The 26,073-nt window shown below is 38.1% G+C and overlaps 1 protein-coding gene across 1 annotated transcript in view; it reads left to right on the forward strand.

Annotated features, from left to right (window-relative positions):
* LOC106870153 (uncharacterized) overlaps nt 1-25,293 on the forward strand; it is a 26,217-nt gene extending 924 nt beyond the window's left edge. The window contains exons 2-14 of the mRNA XM_089343568.1: nt 7,505-7,793; nt 8,638-9,198; nt 12,540-12,664; nt 13,318-13,552; nt 15,445-15,528; nt 16,090-16,211; nt 17,386-17,620; nt 18,205-18,288; nt 20,149-20,232; nt 21,253-21,371; nt 21,964-22,195; nt 23,112-23,195; nt 24,829-25,293. Of these exons, the coding sequence (XP_089199694.1) occupies nt 7,505-7,793; nt 8,638-9,198; nt 12,540-12,664; nt 13,318-13,552; nt 15,445-15,528; nt 16,090-16,211; nt 17,386-17,620; nt 18,205-18,288; nt 20,149-20,232; nt 21,253-21,371; nt 21,964-22,195; nt 23,112-23,195; nt 24,829-24,920 (2,346 nt within the window). The 3' untranslated portion in view covers nt 24,921-25,293. The remainder of the gene's footprint in view (nt 1-7,504; nt 7,794-8,637; nt 9,199-12,539; nt 12,665-13,317; nt 13,553-15,444; nt 15,529-16,089; nt 16,212-17,385; nt 17,621-18,204; nt 18,289-20,148; nt 20,233-21,252; nt 21,372-21,963; nt 22,196-23,111; nt 23,196-24,828) is intronic.
* The last annotated feature ends 780 nt before the right edge of the window (nt 25,294-26,073 follow it).

The following is a 26,073-nucleotide window of genomic DNA, read 5'->3' on the forward strand; positions in this document are numbered from 1 at the left end:
TTCGACTTGAAGACCAACCTCGTTCAGGGTGTCTGTCAACTTCCCGAACGAATGAAAACATCACAAAAATTTGTGGAGGACCATCACTGAATAATTGACGAACTTTTTGATATAACTGATGCGTCCTGGAGCCCCAGCCAACAATTTTTGAGCCAGAAATTGCGAATAAAAAATAGTTGCAGCAAAATTTGTGCCTCGCTTGCTGAAGAAAAATAGAAAACAGTCCCGATTGAACGCGTGTCATAGGATCGCAGTTTCGATTCCCAGACCGGGCGTTGTGAGTGTTTATTTAGAGAAAACACCTAAAAGCTCCACGAGGCTCCGGCAGGAGATGATGGCGAACCCTGCTGTACTCTTTCACCACAACTTTCTCTCACTCTTACTTCCTGTTTCTGTTGGGCCTGTAATTCAAAGAGACCAGCCTTGTCACACACTGTGTCACGCTGAATATCCCCGGGAACTACGTTAAGGGTACACGTGTCTGTGGAGTGCTCAGCCACTTGCACGTTAATTTCACGAGCAGGCTGTTCCGTTGATCGGATCAACTGGAACCCGCGACATCGTAAGTGACGGAGTGCCAACAAGAACAGAATTTCTATTTAAAGTACTTTATAGTTTCCTTTAGAGGTAACGAATTAGGTAAATTCTACTGCAGAAATATTGTTCTCTACTTTTCCAGGTGTAATAACTTAATCTTAACATACATGCACCTGCATTTTTCATTGTAATCCACTTTATTTTTCCCAGGTAATGCAATAAAAGTAATAAATATTCTTTTGTTAAAAAATATTCGAATTAAATGAAACCTGCATGTATATTTCCTTTAAAATTGATAATTTTTAGGATAATGAGAAATGTAATAACAATTGTAAAAAATATTAGATCATATATCTTCATTTTATATAAAATTTTGATATTGAAATAAAGACCATAATACGAACGCGACAAAAAGGAAATTGGGAAAATTCATTATGAAACATAATTTTCTATATAATAGTGAATATTCTTTTCTACTCTACGTACAAGGCCCGAAATTTTAGGATAGAGGGCCAGTCGATTATATCGAACAGTATGTAACTGGTATTTAATTTATCGATCCCGAAAAGATGAAAAGCTAAGTCAACTTCAGCGAAATTTGAACTCAGAACGTAAAGACAGACGAAATACTGCTAAGCATTTCGCCCGGTGTGCTAACAGTTCTGCCAGCTCACCACCTCATATAATAGAGAATATTACTGTAATATTAATTTTATTCTAAAATCAAGAAGGATGAGCTATTTCTATATATAGGAAGAAGAGGAATGAGAATATATCAACTATATAGTAGGAAGAGAATTTGATCTGGTGCCCCAGATTGGACAGAGCTCATGAGCTGAAAGTAGATCAAATCAAATCAAATCATACGAATAGTAAAGCCATGGCTAATATAAAATTTTGAAAAATGCAAAAATAGCCATTGCATCCACCGCCAGGCAGGAGGAGACACCTGCCCTCTTTAGGGCAAAGTTAGTTTGTGTGTGTGTGTGTGTGTGTGTGTGTGTGTGTGTGTGTGTGTGTTTAGGAAAGTATGTATGCAGCGTTGCGGGTATATCCTTGAAGTCAATTTCAGGCATTATTCTCCCCTTTTTGTCCTCACATATCTCTTTTACTCTTTTACTTGTTTCAGTCATTTGACTGCGGTCATGCTGGAGCACCGCCTTTTAGTCGAGCAAATCGACCCCAGGACTTATTCTTTGGAAGCCTAGTACTTATTCTATCGGTCTCTTTTGCCGAACCGCTAAGTTACGGGGACGTAAACACACCAGCATCGGTTGTCAAGCGATGTTGGGGGGACAAACACAGACACACAAACACACACACACGAAATCCACTCACAAGGCTTTGGTCGGCCCGAGGCTATGGTAGAAGACACTTGCCCAAGGTGCCACGCAGTGGAACTGAACCCGGAACCATGTGGTTGGTAAGCAAGCTACTTACCACACAGCCACTCCTACGCCTATATTAACATATTTGAAATCTCGGCTTTTTTCTACTGAACCAAATTTCAAATTTTGTAACTCAAAATATAGCCTCGGGGGTGAACAATCTATAAACGTACGAGCATTAAAAATTTGGTAAAAACCTGAATTAGTGACAAAGCCTAGAAATGGTTATTATTTTAACGTACCGATCTACTTGGTAAAATTATTAATTAATTGATTGATTAATTAATTAATTAATTAATTTTAGCCTTTTGTTGTTAATATATATATATATATATATATATATATATATATATATATATATATATATATATATATATATATATTTATATATATAGATATGTATGTATGTATGTATGTATGTATGTATGTATGGGTGTGTGTATTTGTGTGTCTATGTATGTCCGCCAACCATCGTTTGACAACTGATGTTGGTGTGTTTACGTCCCCGTAGCCTAGCGGTTCGGCAAAAGATACCGATAGAATAAAAACTAGGATTGCAAAGAATAGTTCCTGAGACCGATTTGTTCGACTATAGGCGGTGCTCCAGCATGGCTACAGTCAACTGAAACAAGTAAAGGAATAAAGGAATATATATATATATACACACATACATACACACACAGACGCACACATATGTACACACCCTCACACATACATACGGTTGCTCTCTCTCACACACACACACACCACAAGGACGATTAAAACAACACACACATACTCAGAAAAATAGATATACGCACAGTCTCACGTACACACACCTAACATCCCCACCGACACAAAAAACACTCAAACACACATACACACGCACTCACAAACGCACTCACGCACACACACGAACAAACACATATACACATACACACACATGTGCACACACAACACCCTAACAAATATTAATCACACACATACACACTCACACAAACGTGCACACACATACACACACCATCCTACCATAGATAAAACACACACATACTCATATACACATGCCACACACGCACGCACGCATACAGACATAGACATACACATACATATGAACCATCACACACATACGTTTGCTTACACACACACGCACACACACGCACACACACCACAAGGATATTTAAAACAACACACCCACTCAGACAGAGAGAGACACACACACACTCCCACACTCACACAAAACACTCCCACGCACACACACAGATGCACACATACATACACACACATACGCACACATACGTACACACCCTCACACATACATACGGTTGCTCTCACACACACACACACCACAAGGACGATCAAAACAACACATACATACTCAGACAAAGAGATATACGCACACTCTCACGTACACACACCTAACATCCCCACCGACACAAAAAACACTCAAACACACACTCATATACACATTCCACAATAAACTCTGGGACCAATAAAAACGGCACACACACACACACACACACACACACACACACACGGACACAAACACACATATATACACACACACATAGAGATGTGCACAAAACCAGTCCCAAAAACCAGTGAACCATGACAGACTGTCACAGACCAACCAAAAATAAAATTTAAAAATCCTTTTTAACTCATCTTCCCTCCCACCCCAGCTAGCCAGTCATACTGTCTCTTAAGACAGTAAAACATTCCCTCAATATACACAAGAGAAAAAAGCCAGGTCAGTTCCTCCTCAACTTTATTCGATTGTCAAAGAATATGTATAAGAATATGTATATGTATTTTACCATATGTGTATTTTCATACACTGTTTTTAACATTTTCATCTTATTATCAGAGAATGTGTGATAATCAGTATGTAACAATACAAAGTTCATACAAAGCTTTATACTTTAAATATATTTTATCATCAAAGAATGTATATATGCATTTCAATACTCGAACTGTTTTTTAACATTTTTTATTATTCTCAAAGACTTTTGATAATCTTTTTCTAAAAAAGTGAAACCGGTTAAGTAAATAAATATTTTTAAAAAGTAAGTGCATTTTCAAACCTTCTTTCATATATAAATATATATATATATATATATATATATATATATATATATATATATATATATATATATATATATATATATATATATATACATATATAGGTGTGTATATATATATATATATATATATATATATATATATATATATATATATATACATATATAGGTGTGTATATATATATATATATATATATATATATATATATATATATATATATATACATATATATATATATATGTGTATATATATATATATATATATATATATATATATATATATATATATATATATATATATATATATATATATATATATATATATGCATATGTATGTATGTATGTGTATATATATATATATATATATATATATATATATATATATATATATATATATACATACATACATAATAATCATAATAAATAAATAGTGATGATATATCCAGGAGGGTACCATTCGATCACTCAGTTATAATTGCAAGTGATGTTTAAACGCATTGACTGGTAAAAAATATCTAATATCATTCAAGGTAAGCAATCACAATGTATTTCATCCGATGGGTAAATTTCTGATTCGCTTCGCTAGATTATGAATAGTTTACCGAGTGTATATCCAACACAATTACAAGAATACGGAGATTAATACATCTTCATTTTTTTTTTTAATTTCTTACGTTTAATTATACAGCAACGTTTCTGATGCATAGACATCTCGGAATTGCATTTGCACCCAATTACATCCAGCTTGTTAATGGTCTATGCAACTTTTTTCAATGTCCTCCCATTGACGTGGTTTGAAGTGAACTAAGGTTATGTAAGTTTAGCTAGGATAATATTTGGTAGGACACTATAGTTACAGATTGGAAAGAAGAGCATTTGGAAACCTGATGCCACCACAAAAATTGTTTACAGTTCGCTTCAAAAAGTGGCTGAACCTTCGAAAAAAATTCATTAAACTACTAACCAGATGAATGTAACTGGGTGCGAATGCAATTGTGGAATGTCTATGCTTTAAAAATGTCTTTGTTTACCAAGATATACCCATGTATGGGTGGTTTGTCTAGTATTTCTTCGAGGAATTTGTCCAGGTGCCTTTTCAAAGTTATGAGGTCTTTTTCGTAGATCACTTTCGAGTTAATGTTGAGTAAAGCAGGACCAGTTGAGGTAAAAGCAAAATTGTGTCACAATGTTGTTATGTGATGAGAGATCGATTCTTGTAGAGGGTCTATGGTTCTAATGGGAATCTAAGGTGATATGTGAACTAGATCCCGGCATCGTTTGGAGATTGTCGATGGAATATTCCCCACATCTTAAAAATAATATAGCGCTCATGGTGGCATTGAAGAGAAGAAAATTTGAACTTTTTTGAGGCAGTCCCAATTGCCAAAGCTTGTCATGCTATACATATGTATACATAATAAAAAAAAGTCGGCTTAATGATTCTTTTAGATATAACTTACACTTGCTGATGTGTGCATTGCATGGATCAGCTTCTCTAACTATGGACTAGAATAGGGTGCATGGAATATTTTGAGACATGCGTTGCTAAGGAGGTTGATAATTTGGAATTTGGATTGGTGATAGGGTTCATATATGCACGGTAGCGGCGCTTGAAATCTACAGTGCTTTGCTTGGTGGGAGCGTAGTGTTATAACATGGAACTTGTAGATTACATTTTTGCGTAGACAGGAGCCCCCAAGAGGGCATGATTGAGATACGTGACAGTTGGAAGTTTCCTCTACCTGCTCTGTGGTTGGGGTTTACTACAAGTTACGTTGAGTTCGGTTGGTTCATTGTTGGTGGGGAAGAACCTTAAGTGTAATCTGTATTTGTATTGGATTGGGAGGTGGTATTGCAGCCAGGATTCGTTGAAACGTAGGTAGGATTGAGGAATGATGGCTTGAGTCTAGCATTATTTAATTGAGTGGGGTGGTTTAGCAAGGGTTAGGTTATTGCAAGTATGTGGGCTAACTTGGGGTGGAGTGTGAGAGTTTAGGTGTTTAAAGGACTAGTGTTGAAGTTTGCATTTGTTCGAGGAGGTGATTATGGATCTTAAATTAGGTGTGGTGGAGTAGGAGATTTTGACTGATGACTTGTTAAAGATGGGATAGTATTTATGCTGTGGTATAAAGTTAGATTTTAGGATTTTAAACAAGAGATTAGGTAGAGATTTAACTCGGAGAGAGAAAGGTGGTGCGAACTATAAGATTTACTGCTTCCTGGCCTTATAATGTTTAGAGTGTGTGGTTGTAGTGGGTTGATCAGGGGTGGGGGGATTATTGCTGTTATAGGTTCAGGGTCGCCAGTGGTGCCGTCGAGTGCGTTCTGTAGGTTTTATTGGGAGAGGGTAGTTGTTGGATTGGTGCAGAGTGGAAGTAGTGTCCATTGATTCAGGGTTAGTATTAGGAAAGAGTTGTGCTATTTTAGTTTTAAGCTTAGTGTTGGGGATATAATCGATTTTTCACGGTCGCCGCTTATTTGGAGTGCCTAATTTAATAAGCGGCGTGAGTGCTAAAAATTCTTCGTTAGCAGATAAGTTAGAGATAATGATAGATACGCCTGTGACTACGCTATATATTGTTAAGAATAGGTTGGGTTTATGGAAAGGGTGGTATAGATTTGTGTTTACGTCGAGAGTAACATCTTAGAAATTGGCTACCTTAGCGTCAATTTCGAATGAAATACTTAGGTTATAGCTTTTAAAAAAGTTGTGTAGGGTTTTCTTGGTGCGTTACACTGACGGTCGAGATAATCCAGTTACTGAAAGGAATGCATCATCCCTGTATCTATCGGATAGGTTGGGAATGTATTGCTTAATTTGGGAGAGAACGAATAGGACAACAAGGTCAGTAACCTGGGCTGAGTCAGATGCGCCCATGGTTATATCAAGGAAATCCGTATATGAGTTGCGGGTCCAATTATTATCCTTAAACTGAATTAGAGTCTTCCTCGCAGCCAGGATGATATTGATGTACGATTGGGAGATGGGAGAATATTTTCGGGTGAAGTTTAAAGTTTTATTTAAGACAATTAGTGGTATTGATGCATAATAATTTGAAATATTAAACTGAAAGAAATGTTTATCATGAGGAGAGTAAAACCAAGTGATGACGTCTCCCGTGAAGTTCCCAGAGCGGAAGGGTAACGTTAGTTCTAACAAGGAGTAGAATATGGTCAATAATGCATTTACTAATTCGACCAAAGTCTGATTTAGCGGGGTAGATGAGTCTAATGGAAAGCTTAGAGTAGAAGTTGGGTTGGAGTCCTTCAGGGTGAAGTGGGGGTCTTTTAGGTGTATATGGTTCTGCTCTATTTAGTAAATTTAGATCAGCAATGTGCTTACAATGGATGGTGTTAATTTCTTTAAGATCATTTCTTTGTTCATGTTTATGATTTGTATTTAGTTCCTTTTGGGGGATAATTGAATAAAATTTGCTCCATATTTCTAGCTAGTCTAGTGACTAGATTATCTAAACCCGTCTCTCTTTGACTAATGGAATCTTATGGCTTTTATTTCTGCAGGTAAATAACACCCAATTGACAACGGTCCAAAACGCTTGCTATGGTAGGCTGAAAATGAATTGTAGTAAAGTCAAAATTAAGTTCAATATTGATGTACGGAACCTAACAATGTCCGACCTACAGAAGCCCCTACATTCTGGATTGATAATGAGCTTGTTTATCTTAACCTTAGACAAGCTAATCCCACTTAGCAAAAACCTGCAAGCATCTTACTGGGTCCAGTATATCAACCCAAATGGCTTTGAAAATAACTTCGTAGATTCTGCGAATAAATTAGAACAGAAGAATGGTAAGTAGAATCGTTGTTTAGAATTTTATGCTAGATATTTGTCAAGTGAGAACCTGAACACTATGCCTTCATGTCTTTATGTTGGGACGCAATGACATTTAGCATTTGCTCGGGAAGCCCTGGCTTTGCTAATACTTTCCACGAAGCCAAGGGCTTTTGTAAGTTCAAGAAATACTACATAGAGCCCTTTATTGTGCTCCCGGGCCTTCTCCTGTACTTGTCTCCTGTACTGAATATCATATTCACTGTGCTTCGACCTGATTTAAACACACACTGACTTTCTGCTAGACAAAACTGACTAAATTTAAGAAGATTCTAGAAAGGATTTTTCCTGCATATGAGAGCAGCGATATGCCACGGTGATTGTCACTTTCACACTACTTCTTACATTTATACTTATGTAGAATATACTTTGAAGGAATTTGTTACGTATTGTATAGGAAATGTTATTTATCCTTCCAACCGTTAATAACAGAAATCATGTTTAACGACGGATTAAAGTGTCGCCAAAATGGCTACTATACAGATTGAGAAGTAGCTATAGTTTTGTCTTCTTTGGTATTTTCATTTTTTCACACCGTAAAATGGTTAGCTACGTTGGCAGGAATTGAACTCAAATATCACTGTGTTGCATTTTTTCTACAATTTGTGTGTATATATAAATGTGTTTAGATTGTTTTAAGTCTGGCATAGATTTCATGCACAATTGTGAGTGAAATTCTAAAGCTGTCACCACACCTCTCTTACGGTGTGTTATGATAAACATTTAGCAAATACATCAACTTGACAAGAATTTAATATTAACTGACTTATAAGCATGTGTCTGTTTTAAATATCTTTTCAGAGTGCGCCAGTGCCCAGATCGACCTTGTTTTCGTTATTGACTCGTCAGGAAGCGTTGGATCAACCAACTTTGTGAAGACAAAAACATTCTTGGTTAATGTTGTGGATAGTCTAGACATTAGCCAAGATGAGACACGTGTAGCAGTGGTTAGATTTTCAAGCAGTCCTATCGTAATGTTTGACTTAGACACTCACAGTACGAAAACTGCAGTAAAAAATGCTATTAACGCTATATCTTACAATGGTGGTGGTACTGCTACGGACACTGCTCTTGACAAAGCACGTACCAGTGTCTTTACAAATACAACAAGAAAATCTGCTGCTTCCAAAGTTTTAGTTTTGGTAACTGATGGACAGTCAAATAATGAAAATAAAACAGTAGCGGCAGCTCAAGAACTGAAAGATGATGGCGTCACTATATTTACGATTGGTGTTGTCAATCCAAGAGTGTCTGAGTTAACTGCGGCAGCAAGTGAACCCAGTTGTACACATTTCATCAACTTGAAAGATTATAATGAGATTGATTTTATCGTGAGGGAAATTGAATCTGGATCTTGTAAAGGTAAGTCTGACATCAAATAATTTTCATTATTGCTTGGCTGTTGTCGTTGTTGTTGTTGCAAAACTCTATTAGACCTGATTATGCACCTTTTGGTTGAAATGTGTTCCAACTATGAGGTGATCCTCGTTATATATATATATATATATATATATATATATAGAGGGGGAATATACAAAAAATAACAACAGACGAGGACAGGTGGTGTAAATAACAAAAGTATATATTAGTATGACGCTCGGGAATACGGAAAGTCTTTGACGTTTCGAGCTACGCTCTTCAACAGAAAGAATACGGAGACAAGGAGAAAAACACGGAGAAAAAAAATTGAATAGTGTTCAGTCAACGGTCAATCATAATAATGGCCGATCATAACAATGACTGACCGGAAGTTAGAAATTCTTATTTCAGGAGAGCTAAGAAAGGGGGAGATAACAAACGGTGATCGGGAACGAGGGGCTGTGTGTGGGAGGTAGAATGCTGGTGATCTTGACGTATGTAGTGTGAAAATGGGGGAAGGGAGAAAGGGAGAAAGTAGTTGGTCAGTTGTAGTGTGTGCGTGGTGTGATGCGAGGGTATTGGTGTGGTGTGCGTGGTGTGATGCGAGGGTATTGGTGTGGTGTGATGTGAGGGTGTTGGGAGGTGGGGAAGGCATGGGTGGAGTGTGGGGTAGAGGTAGGGTATGTGGGTAGGGTGGGGTATGTGGGTAGGGGTGGGTGGTGGGTGTAAGGAATTGGATGGGGTGGAGTGGGAAGGTAGAGTAGGAGTGTGTTGGGGTGTGGTGGGATGAGCTTATGAGGGGGTGTTGACGAGGAGGGAGAAGGGGAAGGTGGATGTAAGAGAGGAGGAAGATGGGTATGGGAGGGGAGAGGAAGAGAGGAGAGAGGGTGGGTATAAGAGAGGGAAGGGGGATTGAGAGAGGGGGAAGGTGGGTATGGGGGGAGAAAGAGGGGAAGGTGGGTATGGGGGGAGAAAGAGAGGAAGAGAAAGAGAGTGAGAGAGAGGGAAGAGGGGTATGGGGGGGAGAAAGAAAGGAAGAGAAAGAGAGTGAGAGAGAGGGGAAGAGAGTGAGAGAGTAAGGGTGAGAGAGTAAGAGAGTAAGAGTGTAGAGAGTAGGAGAGTAAGAGTGTAGAGAGTAAGAGTGAGAGAGGGGGGAGTACGGGAGAGGGGGGAGGGGGAGGGGGAGAGAGGGGGGAGTACGAGAGAAGAGAGTGAGAGAGAGTAAGAGAGAGGAGAGAAAGAGGAGTGAAAGAGTAGGAGAGTAAGAGTGTAGAGAGTAAGAGTGAGAGAGGGGGGAGTACGAGAGAAGAGAGTGAGAGAGAGTAAGAGAGAGGAGAGAAAGAGTAGGGGTGAAGAGAAGTGGGAGTGGAGAGAAGTATGAAGATATATATATATATATATATATATATATATATATATATATATATAAACACAGGAATATACATGTATGTATGTTTGTTTGTATGAATGTATGTATGAATGTGTATATATATATATATATATATATATATATATATATATGCACACACATACATATACATACATATATATATATGTGTGTGTGTATGTGTGTGTGTGTGTGTGTGTGTGTGTGTGTGTGTGTGTGTGTGTGTGTGTGTGTGTGTGTGTGTGTGTGTTTTAATGTTCAGTTACAGTAAAAACAATTTTACATAAATCTGAGGGATTACTCTATACTTTTGTAGAGTACAGGTTTATTCTTAAATAAAAAATATTGTTGGCAGTAACTTCGAAGTTTCAGTCACCTCAGCCATTGTTGTACTGAAATGCATAAGACTTAATCTTGGCTATATATAGTCTCTGTTGGCTTAAAGCCTTCCTCAGCGTGTATGGGTTTGAGTAGGGTGGTAATTAGGTTATGGAGTAAGTTTTTATGAAGAGGTGTTTTGGAGATTTTTTATTGATTAAATTTGGGGTTATGTTATTGCTTATAATTCATCCATGTATGAAGATCTCTGTAAGCAAGAGTGTAAGTTTAAGTGTATTCCTTTGTTAGGTAGGCATAGGATGCGTTTGTAGTTTAGTTCTTTTCGCTTTAATGAATTTGATCCTATGCAATGACATTATAAAGTCAGAAGTTGTGAGTGTTTATTGAGCGAAAACACCTAAAGCTCCACGAGGCTCCAGCAGGGGATGGTGGTGAGCCCTGCTGTACTCTTCCACCACAACTTTCTCTCACTCTTACTTCCTGTTTCTGTTGTGCCTGTAATTCAAAGGGGTCAGCCTTGTCACACTGTGTCAGGCTGAATATCCCCTAGAACTACGTTAAGGGTACACGTGTCTGTGGAGTGCTCAGCCACTTGCACGTTAATTTCACGAGCAGGCTGTTCCGTTGATCGGATCAACTGGAACCCTCGACGTCGTAAGCGACGGAGTGCCAACAAATGATGACAAATTTAATGTATTCCTTATATTTCTTAAAAGGTGGCGGTTATTTGTTTATCGTTTCATGGTGTTGCTAGCAAAAAAAATTTTTTTTAAACTGGACATTATACCTTTGACATTTAAATTGTCAAACCAAAGGATTAAATCCAAATTAGTACGAAATGATTGAGTATAATTGATTGTTATTAACTTTTCTAAATTTGTAGTATAAAATTAGAAGAGATTATGTGAATAATTTAGGATTATTTTATTAAAGTAAAATAATGCTTGGTATTTGTCAAAGTAAAGGATTAAATTCTATAAGACTCAAAATAAATGAAGAACTAACACAGAAGACTCATAAATATACATGCTTGCTTACAAAGATCTACGTACATGAATAAATTCTGAACAATAACGTAATACCGAAATAAATCAATAAAAATTTCTTCGAAACACCTCTCCATAACAACCCACTTTATAACCTGTTTACCATTACATTCAAACCAACACACCTAAGGAAAACTTTCTCTCTATTGAGACTATGTAAAGTCAAGATTAACTCTAGTGTATCGCAGCCAGACTATGGTTTTGCTGGCAGAAACATCGAACTCATTGTCAACAACGTTCTTGTTAAGATATATATATATATATATATATATATATATATATATATATATATATATATATATATATATATATATATATATATATATACATACACACACACACACATACATACATACATATATATATATATATATATATATATATATATATATACAGGCTTAAAAATAAACAGACACACATGTATGTATGTATGTACGTATGTACATATGCATGCATATGTATGGATGGATATATATACGTATGAATGTATACTATATGTGTATATAATATTATATTCCCTAAGTATTTGACTGCTATGTTGTGCCTTCCTAAACGTCACTGTCTGTTTCCAGCTCCCACCGAAGTTCCTGAAGACACTCAGTTAGTCAATAACACCATTCCAAAAACTAATGAGACAAAACAACAAATCCTGCAGGTCGCCAACACGACAAAGTCCACCTTGGGTACAACAGTTCTGGTAAGACGAATATTCTAAGAACTATATCAACAGAATTGTATTTTTCTATTTTTAAGGATGATTGGGAAAGAAGGGACAGTGCCCATAAACATCTCAGTCCTTCAAGGACTGGACGGTCACATTCTTTTTATTGATGTTTAGTTGGGACATTTATGGCTGCAAGATAAATATGGGAAACGGAGGGAATTCTGGAGTTTGGGTCGACATTGGGTGGGGAGAAAGGATTGGGTATAGTGGTTAGTACAGGAAAAGTCGGCTTTAGGATGTGTGATGAGGGAAGAGGTGGGTGTGTCAAGTTTACTTGGAAGGGGCTGCTATGCAAATAGCTAGTTCCGAGGAGACGATGTTGTAGTAGTGGTAGCAGCGGGAATTGGAGAACACAGTATATGTATGTCACAAACCTTGGGCTCTTTTTCTAAATGAATCAGTCAAATATTTCAGGGATACCGTATATGTTATACCCGTTTTTTCCCCAGGTGAGGGTCCATTTTGTTTTAGTCACTGTGTATGTTATATCTGTTGTTGTTTTCTTCATGTGAATGTGCGGTTTGGTGTGGTCATTCTATATGTTATATCTGTTGTTGTTTTCTTCAGGTGAATGTGCGGTTTGGTGTGGTCATTTTATATGTTATATCTGTTGTTGTTTTCTGCAGGTAAATGTCCAGTGTGGTGTGGTCATTGTGTACGCTTCATTTAGCAACAGTTATCCCAATGAAGCCGACTACGACTACAAGACTTTGGCAACTGACCATCAGCCGGGCAAATTATTTCTTTTGCCAAAATCAGAACTTGCTGATCTTGTCTTAACTGTTCTTTCCAAGAAGCGATTTGATCTTAATTCCTCAGCCTGTGACAATCCTTCCTATGACATCAGCATCAACCCAACGGGTAAGCTACTTCGTTTTCTTTCAAACATTGTTTTATATATTTTACATATTCAATGTAAGAGTAATGAGGGTTCCAGAATTGACGGCAACATAGGACGGTGTGTCACATTCTCCTCTGTTATCCGGGCACCGATCACCCTATTACACTAATTTTTTATATCTTTAAGGTAATGGAAACAATTATTAAGGAGGACCTGAATCTCTCTCTCTCTCTCTCTCTCTCTCTCTCTCTCTCTCTCTCTCTCTCTCTCTCTCTCTCTCTCTCTCTCTCTCTCCCTCTCCCTCTCCCTCTCTCCTTAATGACCACCGTAACGGAGCTGTAAATCAGATTCACTGGGGACCCTCTTTTCCTTATCACTCTTCAGTGCGCTGATGCTTTGGAGAAATTCGGTGAGAGCAAAGCGTTTGATTATGCCTGTCATACAAATCTTGCCTACGGATTCCAGCCGTCTCTCATTTCTTGGATCTTTAGCGTCCCATCAGAGAGCCCAACGGAACTGTTTCTGTCTGTCGTTTCCGGCATTCCCCTTGTTCGGCTTTGCCCCTCACTCCCTTCCATCCATGACTTACCAACTCGTCCAACCATACAACTGGTCCACAGGTGACACTGTTCTTCATTTCTTCCTTGACATTTCGCAAGCACACATCATCCGCATGCAAGCAAGGCACTACACATCAAATCAAGTTTGACACCTTCAACAGAGAGACGAAAGCTTTCGGCTGTGGGGATAAGCCACCATTGCATCTTGCAACAGAAAGAGAAACACAAAAGCAATTCATATAAACAAAACAAAACAGAAAAAAAAAGCAATAAAACAATTGCAGCACGTCGCATATCCCATTGTCCTTAATCATGGCTTTGGTCATAAGCCAGCAGCAGAAAAAAAAAAGTACGAGAGATGCAAAAAAAATAAAAGGTGGAAATGTTTTGGTAAGGATGAGAAACCAGTTCTACACTTGCGTCCATTTGTCGTTCTTCGAAGAATCAATCATATGCTCTTGTCTGTCAAGCATTATGGGGAAGTAGTGTGCTTTTTCCCGATCCAGTTTCTTCTGTTTGCTGATACAAAGACGGACATCAAAGACGCTCCAAAGGTGGCAGTCATCCGGATCCGACGAAATGAATTATTACACTCTACCGTGGTATCAAGTATATATTTACTCCACTTCTTAAGAATAGACATTTTGTGAGAATGTGTACATGCGTGTGTGTGTATGTGTTTGTGTGTGTGTCCCTGTGTATGTGTGTATGTTGTAACATCTTACGTTGATAGTCTACCCGACATTTTGACCTTTTTGTACTGTTCACAACGAGGCTGTTCAGATAGTTGTGAACAGCCAAGCCAAGAGCGAATCCTAGATAGTCAACTTTTGATTTAACACAGCCGACCGACCAATCAATGCAACGGATTCAGACCTCAAAAATTAATGAAAAGTGATTTAAACAATTTTGTATGTTTCTTTTTTTTTAATGACTAAAACATCTCTTGACGATGTAATTAATTGTTGTTGTTGCATCTAGTGGAGCCCTTCCGGCTGGATTTATTCACCAATCTAATTTTCAAAGTTTGGTTGGTTGGTCGGCTGGCTGGCTGGCTAGCTGGTTGGTTGGTTTGTTCAAACCTCACTGCCAACACTATACTTACTACAACTCCAACACCTCTATATCCCCACAACATTAATAACACCACTACTACAACCACCACTCCCATCACCACGACTAACACCAACACTACTAACATACCACAACGGCAAACACTACTACTACCGCTACCACTCAACAGAACACACACACACATAATATGTATCTAACTATAACTATGTTTAGATGTGCTCACTACCAATGGAAGGTCTGTCTCTTCCGGTTCTAACACCTGTCTTTCTCTTTCACAGCACCCAGAATTGAAGCAGCTTGCATCGTAAAAATGGTCAACAGCTCATGTACTGCAAAGCAACTCGACTCTGCATGTTACAACTGTAAGTACTTACATGTTTTTAGCCCCTAAACATCACCTTCTCCTTCAGTATTGTTACGGGCGAGCACACGTAGTCCAGAGGTTCACAAGTTCATAATCTACTTCTGTAGACCGTTGTGAAGGCCTGTAAGTAGAAGCGGCATTGAAGGTAAGGCCTCGAGCTGAGATCAAAATTTGTTGAAGTGACTTAGAGATCATGGAAGCTTCACTGATATAAAATAAGGATCTTGGTAGTAAAATGGTCAGCGTACAGACATGACACAGATGTGTGTCAATAGCCAGCTGGAGGAGATGTTCTCCTGGGGCTAAAAGCAACAGTAACATCCACCCTTAGGGGTCAGCCACATTTAAGTGGCAAATATACTTCACCCTGTCGTGCAGTTACTGTTAATACCTCGTTCAGAGATTTAACATTTCAAAAAATATGTTTTTAAAAAATTCAAAACTCTGCAAAACTCCGGTACAAATTCTTCATAGTTCAAAACGTTGCTTGCTTTTTACTCAACCTGATATATGTATGTCATTTTTCGCCTTCATTATGAAATATGAACTCTGTTTGCAGCGACACCTGTTGTTGCTAACGTCAGCCGGTTGTTTAATAACAATATTCCCCAGAATAACCAAGTGCAAGAGCAGGTTTTGGAGATTAGCAACAGTACACATTCCTCAGGAAGTATTATTCTGGTAAGACGATCGTTCCTCAACATCAACTACATTTCATTTTTTTATTTTACGGTAGGAGTGAGGGTCAACGCCCACAAACCGCGACGCCTCACCGAAATTGGTCAGATTCATATGAATCATATTCTGTTTATGTCTGTTTTAGATATAGGATCCGATTATAGGGGTTAACTGAGTGTGAGGCCCGGAATGATTGATGAAAAGAGCAGAGATTGATGGATCTGTAAACTTGGGTAGAAACGAGATACAGATAATAGAAACCATATTGGTAACCCTTGAAGAGGGAGTGAGTTTTAAGATGCTGGAAAAGATGAATTTCTAATGCTTTAAACAGGATCCGAGTGTAGGTGTTAACTGGGGGAATGTGAGTGTGAGGCCCAGAATGGCTGATGAGAAGAGGAGGGATTGGTGGGTCTGTAAACTTGGGTAGAAACGAGATACAGATAATAGAAACCATATTGGTAACCCTTGAAGAGGGAGTGAGTTTTAAGATGCTGGAAAAGATGAATTTCTAATGCTTTAAACAGGATCCGAGTGTAGGTGTTAACTGGGGGAATGTGAGTGTGAGGCCCAGAATGGCTGATGAGAAGAGGAGGGATTGGTGGGTCTGTAAACTTGGGTAGAAACGAGATACAGATAATAGAAACCATATTGGTAACCCTTGAAGAGGGAGTGAGTTTTAAGATGCTGGAAAAGATGAATTTCTAATGCTTTAAACAGGATCCGAGTGTAGGTGTTAACTGGGGGAATGTGAGTGTGAGGCCCAGAATGGCTGATGAGAAGAGGAGGGATTGGTGGGTCTGTAAACTTGGGTAGAAACGAGATACAGATGAAGTTTATCATAGAAACTATATTGGTAACTCTCGAAGAGAGAGAAGGATTTGAGAAGCTGGAAAAGATGAATAATTAATGATTGACTCTGATTTCGTGGGATTGTGGAAAATAAATCCATAATTGGTGGGGCTAAAGAAATAGTATTTCCAGAAATGGAGAAGGATTTCTTTTGAGAGAGAAATATTGGGGAATTCAATAAAATCACTGGGAAGCTTGGGGCTATAAAGTTTGAGGGTGACAGAAGGGATATTGTCAGGGGAAAAGACAGCACATTGGTGGGGGGATGTGTTTGTCCAGTGTCCGAAGTTCATCATGTATCTTATATCTTTGCTGTTCTGTCCAGGTGAAAGCCCACTGTTCCGCGGTCACTGTGTATGGTGCCTTTAACAACAGTTATCCCATTGAAATTGACCACGACTACAAAACATCTGCAAGAGATGGATATTCTGGTAAAATATTTGTTGCGAGAAAATCAAAATATGATAACTTTACCTTGACCATCTTTTCTAAGAGTCTACCAAACTACAACTTTTCAACTTGTTCCCATCCTTCCTATTCAGTCAGCATCATGCCGAAAGGTAAGCAAATAACTTTCTTATCCCATGTTATTCTGTATTCTGTATGTATACATGTGGAGGCGCAATGGCCCAATGGTTAGGGCAGCGGACTCGCGGTCGTAGGATCGCGGTTTCGATTCCCAGACCGGGCGTTGCGAGTGTTTACTTGATCACTTGTTTTCTTTATTCAAAATTCGGAGAGTACTTATGGGATGACCTGATAATTTGACAAAGATTTGTTTCACGATGTCTACAATGCAATTTGCAGAATTTAGACCATCACTGTTCCCATGTCGACCGCACTGACTTATTCATATAATTAACTAAAGATGTGCTGTCTTAGGATCAGGAGGATTTTCTCTAAGAGAAGGAGTACAATAGCGTTGATCACAGGTAGGAGTGTACAGGAGCAGCCGAAGTAGTGTTAAAAAGCTGATACACCATTGCTGTTGAGATGACTTTGTAAAGTGACATAACGTCTGCAGCAAGAAGCTTTGAATCTCCAGGAGATAAGAAAGAATAAGGTGAAAAGTGCTAAGCCCCATCGATCATCTTCAATGTGTGTACATGAAATGGCGACATTTATTTATCTTTCTTTCGCACAGACCCTAAATATGAAGTGGTTTGCCATCGAAAACAAGATGAAAGACACTGTACTCCTGCAGAATCTAAGGCTAAATGTTCTAAAAGTAAGTACATACAAGCTTTCATCTCATTTTTTACTGGTTCCTCTTTGGATTGTATTCTTTCTACACGCAATCCATCAATGTTAGACCTATTCAATTACCCACTTTAAACCCACTACACGGCTCTTGTGTGTTTTTATTGGAACCCATTCGGTTAGAAACATACAGGCGATGTCTCCAGACCGGTAAATGATTTGATGTTTTCATAAGCTGGTTTCTATTGATTCTTCCATTGTGTAGTTCCAGTGTTTGTAAGCTGACACAGAAGATAGCTGTGAGTCTTTAGTGGAGACCTTCTCACCACCAAGTACCGACAGGGATATGATCTTGTGGTCTTAAATGTTGTATGTTGAGTCGTTGACCCAAATGTAATGCTTTTATTCTGTAACTAATAATTATATATATATATATATATATATATATATATACAACTTCTATCTACCAAACCCACTCAGAAGGCTTCGGTCAACCCATGGCTATAATAGAATACACTTGTCTAAAGTGCAACGCAGTGGAACTGAAACCGAAAACAGGTGGTTGGGAAGCAAGCTTGTTACCACAAAGCCATGCCTAAACCTCCAATTTACAAGGCTTTCGCTGGCTTGAGACTACAGTAGAAGACACTTACCCAAGGTGCCACGCAGTGGGACTGAACCGAGAAACATGTGGTTGGGAAGCAAGCTTCTTACCGCACAACCACTCCTTGGAAGAATATAAAACGAAGTATTTTGCTCAAAAGCGCAACGCATCTTACTGTCCAGCGATCGAAGCCAGAATATTACGATCACAGATTGTCAACAATAGATTGATCACCCCCCCCACTCTCTCTCTCTCTCTCTCTCTCTCTCTCTCTCTCTGTCTCCCTCTTTCCACCACCCTCTCTCCCGAAACTTCTCTCTCTCTTTCTCTCTCTCCCTATATCTCCTCTTCTCTCTCTGTCTCCCTCTCTCCACCACCCTCTCTCCCGAAACCTCTCTCTCTCTTTCTCTCTCTCCCTATATCTCCTCTTCTCTCTCTGTCTCCCTCTCTCCACCACCCTCTCTCCCGAAACCTCTCTCTCTCTCTTTCTCTCTCTCCCTATATCTCCTCTTCTCTCTCTGTCTCCCTCTTTCCACCACCCTCTCTCCCGAAACCTCTCTCTCTCTCTTTCTCTCTCTCCCTATATCTCCTCTTCTCTCTCTGTCTCCCTCTCTCCACCACCCTCTCTCCCGAAACCTCTCTCTCTCTCTCTTTCTCTCTCTCCCTATATCTCCTCTTCTCTCTCTGTCTCCCTCTCTCCACCACCCTCTCTCCCGAAACCTCTCTCTCTCTCTTTCTCTCTCTCCCTATATCTTCTCTTCTCTCTCTGTCTCCCTCTCTCCACCACCCTCTCTCCCGAAACCTCTCTCTCTCTCTTTCTCTCTCTCCCTATATCTCCTCTTCTCTCTCTGTCTCCCTCTCTCCACCACCCTCTCTCCCTATATCTCCTCTTCTCTCTCTGTCTCCCTCTCTCCACCACCCTCTCTCCCGAAACCTCTCTCTCTCTTTCTCTCTCTCCCTATATCTCCTCTTCTCTCTCTGTCTCCCTCTCTCCACCACCCTCTCTCCCGAAACCTCTCTCTAGATTGCCAGATATAGCACATCCGGCCGACCAACATACGCAACGGATTCACACCTCAAATTAAATGAAAATTGAATGAAACAATTTTTAATGTTTCTTTTTAATATAACTAAAACATCTCTCGATGATGTAATTGCTGTTGTTCCATCTAGTGGAACCCTTCCCTCTGGATTTATATCCAACTATAACCCTATTTAGATGTGCTCGCTACCAATGGAAGGTCTGACTATTCCTGGTCTAACATCTGTCTTCCTCTCTTACAGCATCCAAAACTAAACTGGGTTGCCTTGTGAAACATATCCGCAGCCGATGTTCTGCAAAGAAACTCGACGCTACATGCTTCGACCGTAAGTACTTACAAGTTTTTAGCCTCCAAACATCACGTTCTCCTTCGGTATTGTCACGGATAGACGTAATCCAAAAACAGATAAAACACCATTAAATTATCCACCAAAGAAAAAAGAATAATTACTACAAAGCATAATATTAAAACACAAAAAGAAAAAATCTTACTTTATTATTTATTACTTTCACGTGGAGGCGCAATGGCCCAGTGGTTAGGGCAGCGGACTCGCAGTCATAGGATTGCGCTTTCGATACCCAGACCGGGCGTTGTGAGTGTTTATTGAGCGAAATCACCTAAAGCTCCACGAGGCTCCGGCAGGGGATGGTGGCGAACTCTGCTGTACTCTTTCACCACATCTTTCTCTCACTCTTTCTTCCTGTTTCTGTTGTGCCTGAATTCGTTGTGATCACTTTCAGGGTTACGTGAAAGACGAAACATTATTATGTATAAAGTTGTAATTTTTTTCTATCTAAGGCAGGGGTTTTCAAACTTTTTGACTTGCGGACTCCTTTATATCTCAGGCTTTACCTTATAAACGCTTATAAAATTTATACATAAATATTTGCTTTAAATAGCATATATTGTTACATTTATTTATTTAACAGTATTTAACAAATAGGTTTATTGTCAATTAAAAGATTTCCATGAAAAAACATATAAAATCAAATTGGCCATAAAAAGTATTTGCTGTCTACGGACCCCCTGTCTTGTCCTTGCGGACCCCCTGTGGTCCGCGGACCACAGTTTGAAAACCCTTGATCTAAGGCGTCACCTTTACCGTTGTAGCAGTTGAATATGGTGCTGCTACACTACTCATTGGCTATGACTCCTTCGTGTACCACCTGGTTAACTATACGTATGACTAGAGCAAAACATACACCAGCAGATATTTTAAGTGTCCCCGTCTTCCTATCCTTCATGGCTTTGTCTACAACTTTTCAACACCCTATCGTATATATGTATGTATTTATGTCTGTGTGTCATTTGTACAATCATTATAAACGATCTATTACGATTGCAGCGATGCCTGTTACTCAGGAAATCAGTAAATTGTTTGATAACTGTGTTGAGAATGACGGAATACGGGAACGAATTTTGGAAATCGGTAATAGTACAGATTCGTCAGGAAGTACAATTATGGTAAGACGATTCTCCTTCAGCAGCAGTTACATTTCTTTTCTATTTCATGGTCATGTGATTAGTCGCTTGTGCTGGTAGAGGTGGGTTCAACGCCGAGAAACCTCGTCGCCCCATCAAAACTGGTTAGAGTCATACAACTGTGTGTTCTGTGTGTGCTGGTTTTAGGGGTTAATAGGGGAACTGTGAGGGTGAGACCTAGAATGGGTCTGTAAACTCAGGTGGGGACGAGATACAGATGAACCTTATTATGGAAGCCATATTGGTAATCCTTGAACAGGGAGAAGGATTTAGAGTGTTGGAGAAGATGAATTATTAATGATTATGTCCACATCACGTTTGAGTTGTTGGGATTATGGGAAATAGATCCGTAATTAGTGGAGCTAAAGAAATGGTATTCCCAGAAATCAGGGTTGATTCTTGTTGGGAGAGAAAATATTGGGAAGTTTAACAAAGTCAGTCGGTAGTATTGGGGTATAAAGCTTGAGTGTAATAGAAAGGATATTGTCGGGGCCAGACAGTATATTGGTGGGAAAATACCATTTTTCAGTGTCAAAGGTGACCATGTGACTTATATCTTTGCTGTTCTGACCAGGTGAAAGCCTACTGTGCCGAGGTTTCCGTGTACGGTGCATTTAACAACCGTTATCCCGTTGAAAACGATTGCGACTACAAGACATTTGCAATTGACGGAAAGCCTGGTAAACTAGTTGTTAAAAAAGGAAGAAAAGATCATCTTACACTGACCATACGTTTTAAGAAGAGATTTGGTCTCAAATTTGTGGCTTGTGACCATCCCTCCTATACAGTCAGCATCAAACCAAATGGTAAGTAAATGATTTTTTTTCTTTTCAAATGTTATTTTGTAGTCTACATACAAGCCTGCGTGCACACGCACGCACACACACACACACACACACACGTGTATGTGTGAGTTATAAAATGTTCAGGCTCCGACATCAAAGTATTTAAACGGCAAAGGTACCATGTTGTAGTTAGGGATTCGGTACTTTTGCACTAACAATGTGTACAGATTTATAAGTACTTAGTTTAGTAAATATGGATTTGACACTTCTGTTATGCTTCTTTCAGTTTCCGTCTACCAAATCCACTCACAAGGCTTTGGTCGGCCCGAGGCTATAGTAGAAGACACTTGCCCAAGGTGCCACGCAGTGGGACTGAACCCAGAACCATGTGGTTTGTAAGCAAGCTACTTACCACACAGCCACTCCTATATATATATATATATATATATATATATATATATATATATATATATATATATATATATATATATATATATATATATATATATATATATATATATATATATATATATATATATATATATATATATATATATATATATATATATATATATATATATATATATATATATATATATATATATATATATATATATATATATATATATATATATATATATATATATATATATATATATATATTATAAATTAACTACCAACAATAATTGGTAAACTAACTTAAAAATCATCACCAAGATATCATTGAAGAAGATAAATATGTTCTTTTGAATTTATACGTTTTTGCGTCGTAACTCCTTTATTATTATTTATATATATATATATATATATATATATATATATATATATATATGTCTGTCTGTCTGTCTGTCTGTCTATCTATATATTTGTCTACCTATCTATCCATCTATCTATTTATCTATCTATCTATCTTTCTTTCTTTCTTTCTTTTGTACAGATCAAATGTTTGAAGTGGCTTGCCATCGAAAAGAAGATGAAAGACCGTGTAGCTATAAAGAAACCAAGTCTAAGTGTGAAGACGGTAAGTACATACAAGTGTTTATCCCTAAAGGCTCATTCTTATTGGTTCCTCTTTGGTTTGCATTCGTGCTACAAACAGTGTTAGTCTTCTTCAGTTGCCCACTTTAAATCCACCACACAGTTTTTGCGGGTCTTTACTGGAATCCATTTAGCCGATGTCTCCAGTCTGATAAATAACTTGGTATCTCTATACATTGATTCTTGTTGAATCTTCCACTGTGCAGTTCCAGTGTTTGTGAGACGGTACAGAAGATGGAAGTGGGTCTTTAGTGGAGACTCATCCACCACTAGGTACCGACAGGGATACAATCCTGTGCTTTTATTCTTCTGTAATCCAGTACTTAACCAACTCATTACACAAGCCAAGACATATATGTCCATTCCGTTTGACTGATGCTTTTTTATGATAGATGACCTTTAAGAAAAACATATTACACACACACACGCAGATATATATATATATATATATATATATATATACGATACAAATAATAAATGAGTATATGCATATATACGTACATGTATGTACATACTTACATCTACCTGTTTATATAGATGCATATCTGGGTACAGGACATCGCAAACAAAGCATTGACAAAAAGATAAACGAGTACAGAAAACACACAGGCTACATAGGGAACATCTCCTTCATCAGCTGCCCCCATTCTAACACAGGCGTTTCGAAGAGTAGAGCAATATATATATATATATATATATATATATATATATATATATATATATATATATATATATATATATATATATATATGTATATATAATATCATATACACTTCAAGCTTATAAAATATTACTATTATTTACAGAATTGTCACTCATCACAGCTCAGATCATATATAAACGTGGTCTGATCAATAAGTATCCGGATATATATATATATATATATATATATATATATATATATATGGGAGAATATACAAAAAATAACAACAGACGAGGACAGGTGGTGTAAATAACAAAAGTATATATTAGTATGACGCTCGGGAATACGGAAAGTCTTTGACGTTTCGAGCTACGCTCTTCAACAGAAAGAATACGGAGACAAGGAGAAAAACACGGAGAAAAAAAATTGAATAGTGTTCAGTCAACGGTCAATCATAATAATGGCCGATCATAACAATGACTGACCGGAAGTTAGAAATTCTTATTTCAGGAGAGCTAAGAAAGGGGGAGATAACAAACGGTGATCGGGAACGAGGTATATATATATATATATATATATATATATATATATATATATATATATATATATATATATATGTAATAAGGGTTGCTTGTTAGCAATTTTCAACCAAATTGGAACACTAGCTTTTGTTAGTAAATGCTTAAAGGAGAATCTGGATAAACTGGGATTTTCAGAAAGAGAAATTGACCGGCTGATCCGTACGTTATAAGCGCAATCTGTGAGTGGAACAGTAAAAATATGCAAGACTTTTCTCAAGTTCCAAATGTGAATTTGTCTGTGTTAACTACATCCCAAAGACGAAGCCTCGTATCTTTGTTGGAAACCGGCTCCCTCCTCAGTGGAAGATGTATTATAATTAAAAAATAGAAGAGACATACATACATACATACATACATAAATTTACTTAACTTTTTAAAAATATATTTTTCAGATCCCAGAGACGAACCCAGTGCAGGCTATAGACAACTTTCCATAAACGCATGGATTTCTGCGGGACTCTTAGCTGCTTGGCGATTGGCATGATCAGAGATAGTGTGCAGATATAACTGCTACCAAAACCAATGAGCAGTTATTACACAGTGCGATTATTGCTGTTTAAAACTCTGTGTGTAAGTGTGTGTGTGTGTGCGTGTATAAGTGTGAATATGCAGGAAATTATGTTTGTCTTTCCAAGACACGAACACACACACACACATGGATATAGACATGCGCACATATTTATATGTATGTATATACGCTTATACCCGATGACAGACCGTTAACCACTAAACCTTTTTTTTATTTTCTCTCCCTGTTTATTTCTGTGTTCCTTTCTGCCGAAGAGCGTAGGCTCGAAACATAAACGACTTTCTCACTTCCCGAGCGTTAAACTAATATATCTGTTGTTTATACACCAGTCTTCGTCTTTTGTGGGTTTTTTTGTAAATTCTCACCAAGGCGTAGGAGTGGCTGTGTGGTAAGTAGCTTGCTTACCAACCACATGGTCCCGGGTTCAGTCCCACTGCGTGGCATCTTGGGCAAGTGTCTTCTACTATAGCCTCGGGCAGACCAAAGCCTTGTGAGTGGATTTGGTAGACGGAAACTGAAAGAAGCCCGTCGTATATATGTATATATATATGTGTATGTATGTATGTGTTTGTGTGTCTGTGTTTGTCCCCCCAACATCGCTTGACAACCGATGCTGGTGTGTTTATGTCCCCGTAACTTTGCGGTTCGGCAAAAGAGACCGATAGAATAAGTACTAGGCTTCTAAAGAATAAGTCCTGGGGTCGATTTGCTCGACTAAAGGCGGTGCTCCAGCATGGCCGCAGTTAAAAGACTGAAACAAGTAAAAGAGTAAAAGAGTATATGTATGTATGTATGTATCTATCTATCTATCTATATCTTTGTCTCTCATTCTCTCTCTCTCTCTCTCTCTCTCTCTCTCTCTATATATATATATATATATATATATATATATATATATATATACACGCACACACACACAAACATATACATGCATCCACGCTCGCACACACATGTATGTATATTCGTTTATGCATGTGCATATATGTATATATGCATGTATATATATATATATATATATATATATATATATATCCACATGCTCGCACACATATATGTAAAGCGAATATTTTTTTCTTTTCATTGGAATATAACACAAACCCACTTCTTA

The sequence above is a fragment of the Octopus bimaculoides genome, chromosome 27, assembly GCF_046866305.1.
Source record: "Octopus bimaculoides isolate indiv1 chromosome 27, ASM4686630v1, whole genome shotgun sequence".
NCBI lineage: Eukaryota > Metazoa > Mollusca > Cephalopoda > Octopoda > Octopodidae > Octopus > Octopus bimaculoides.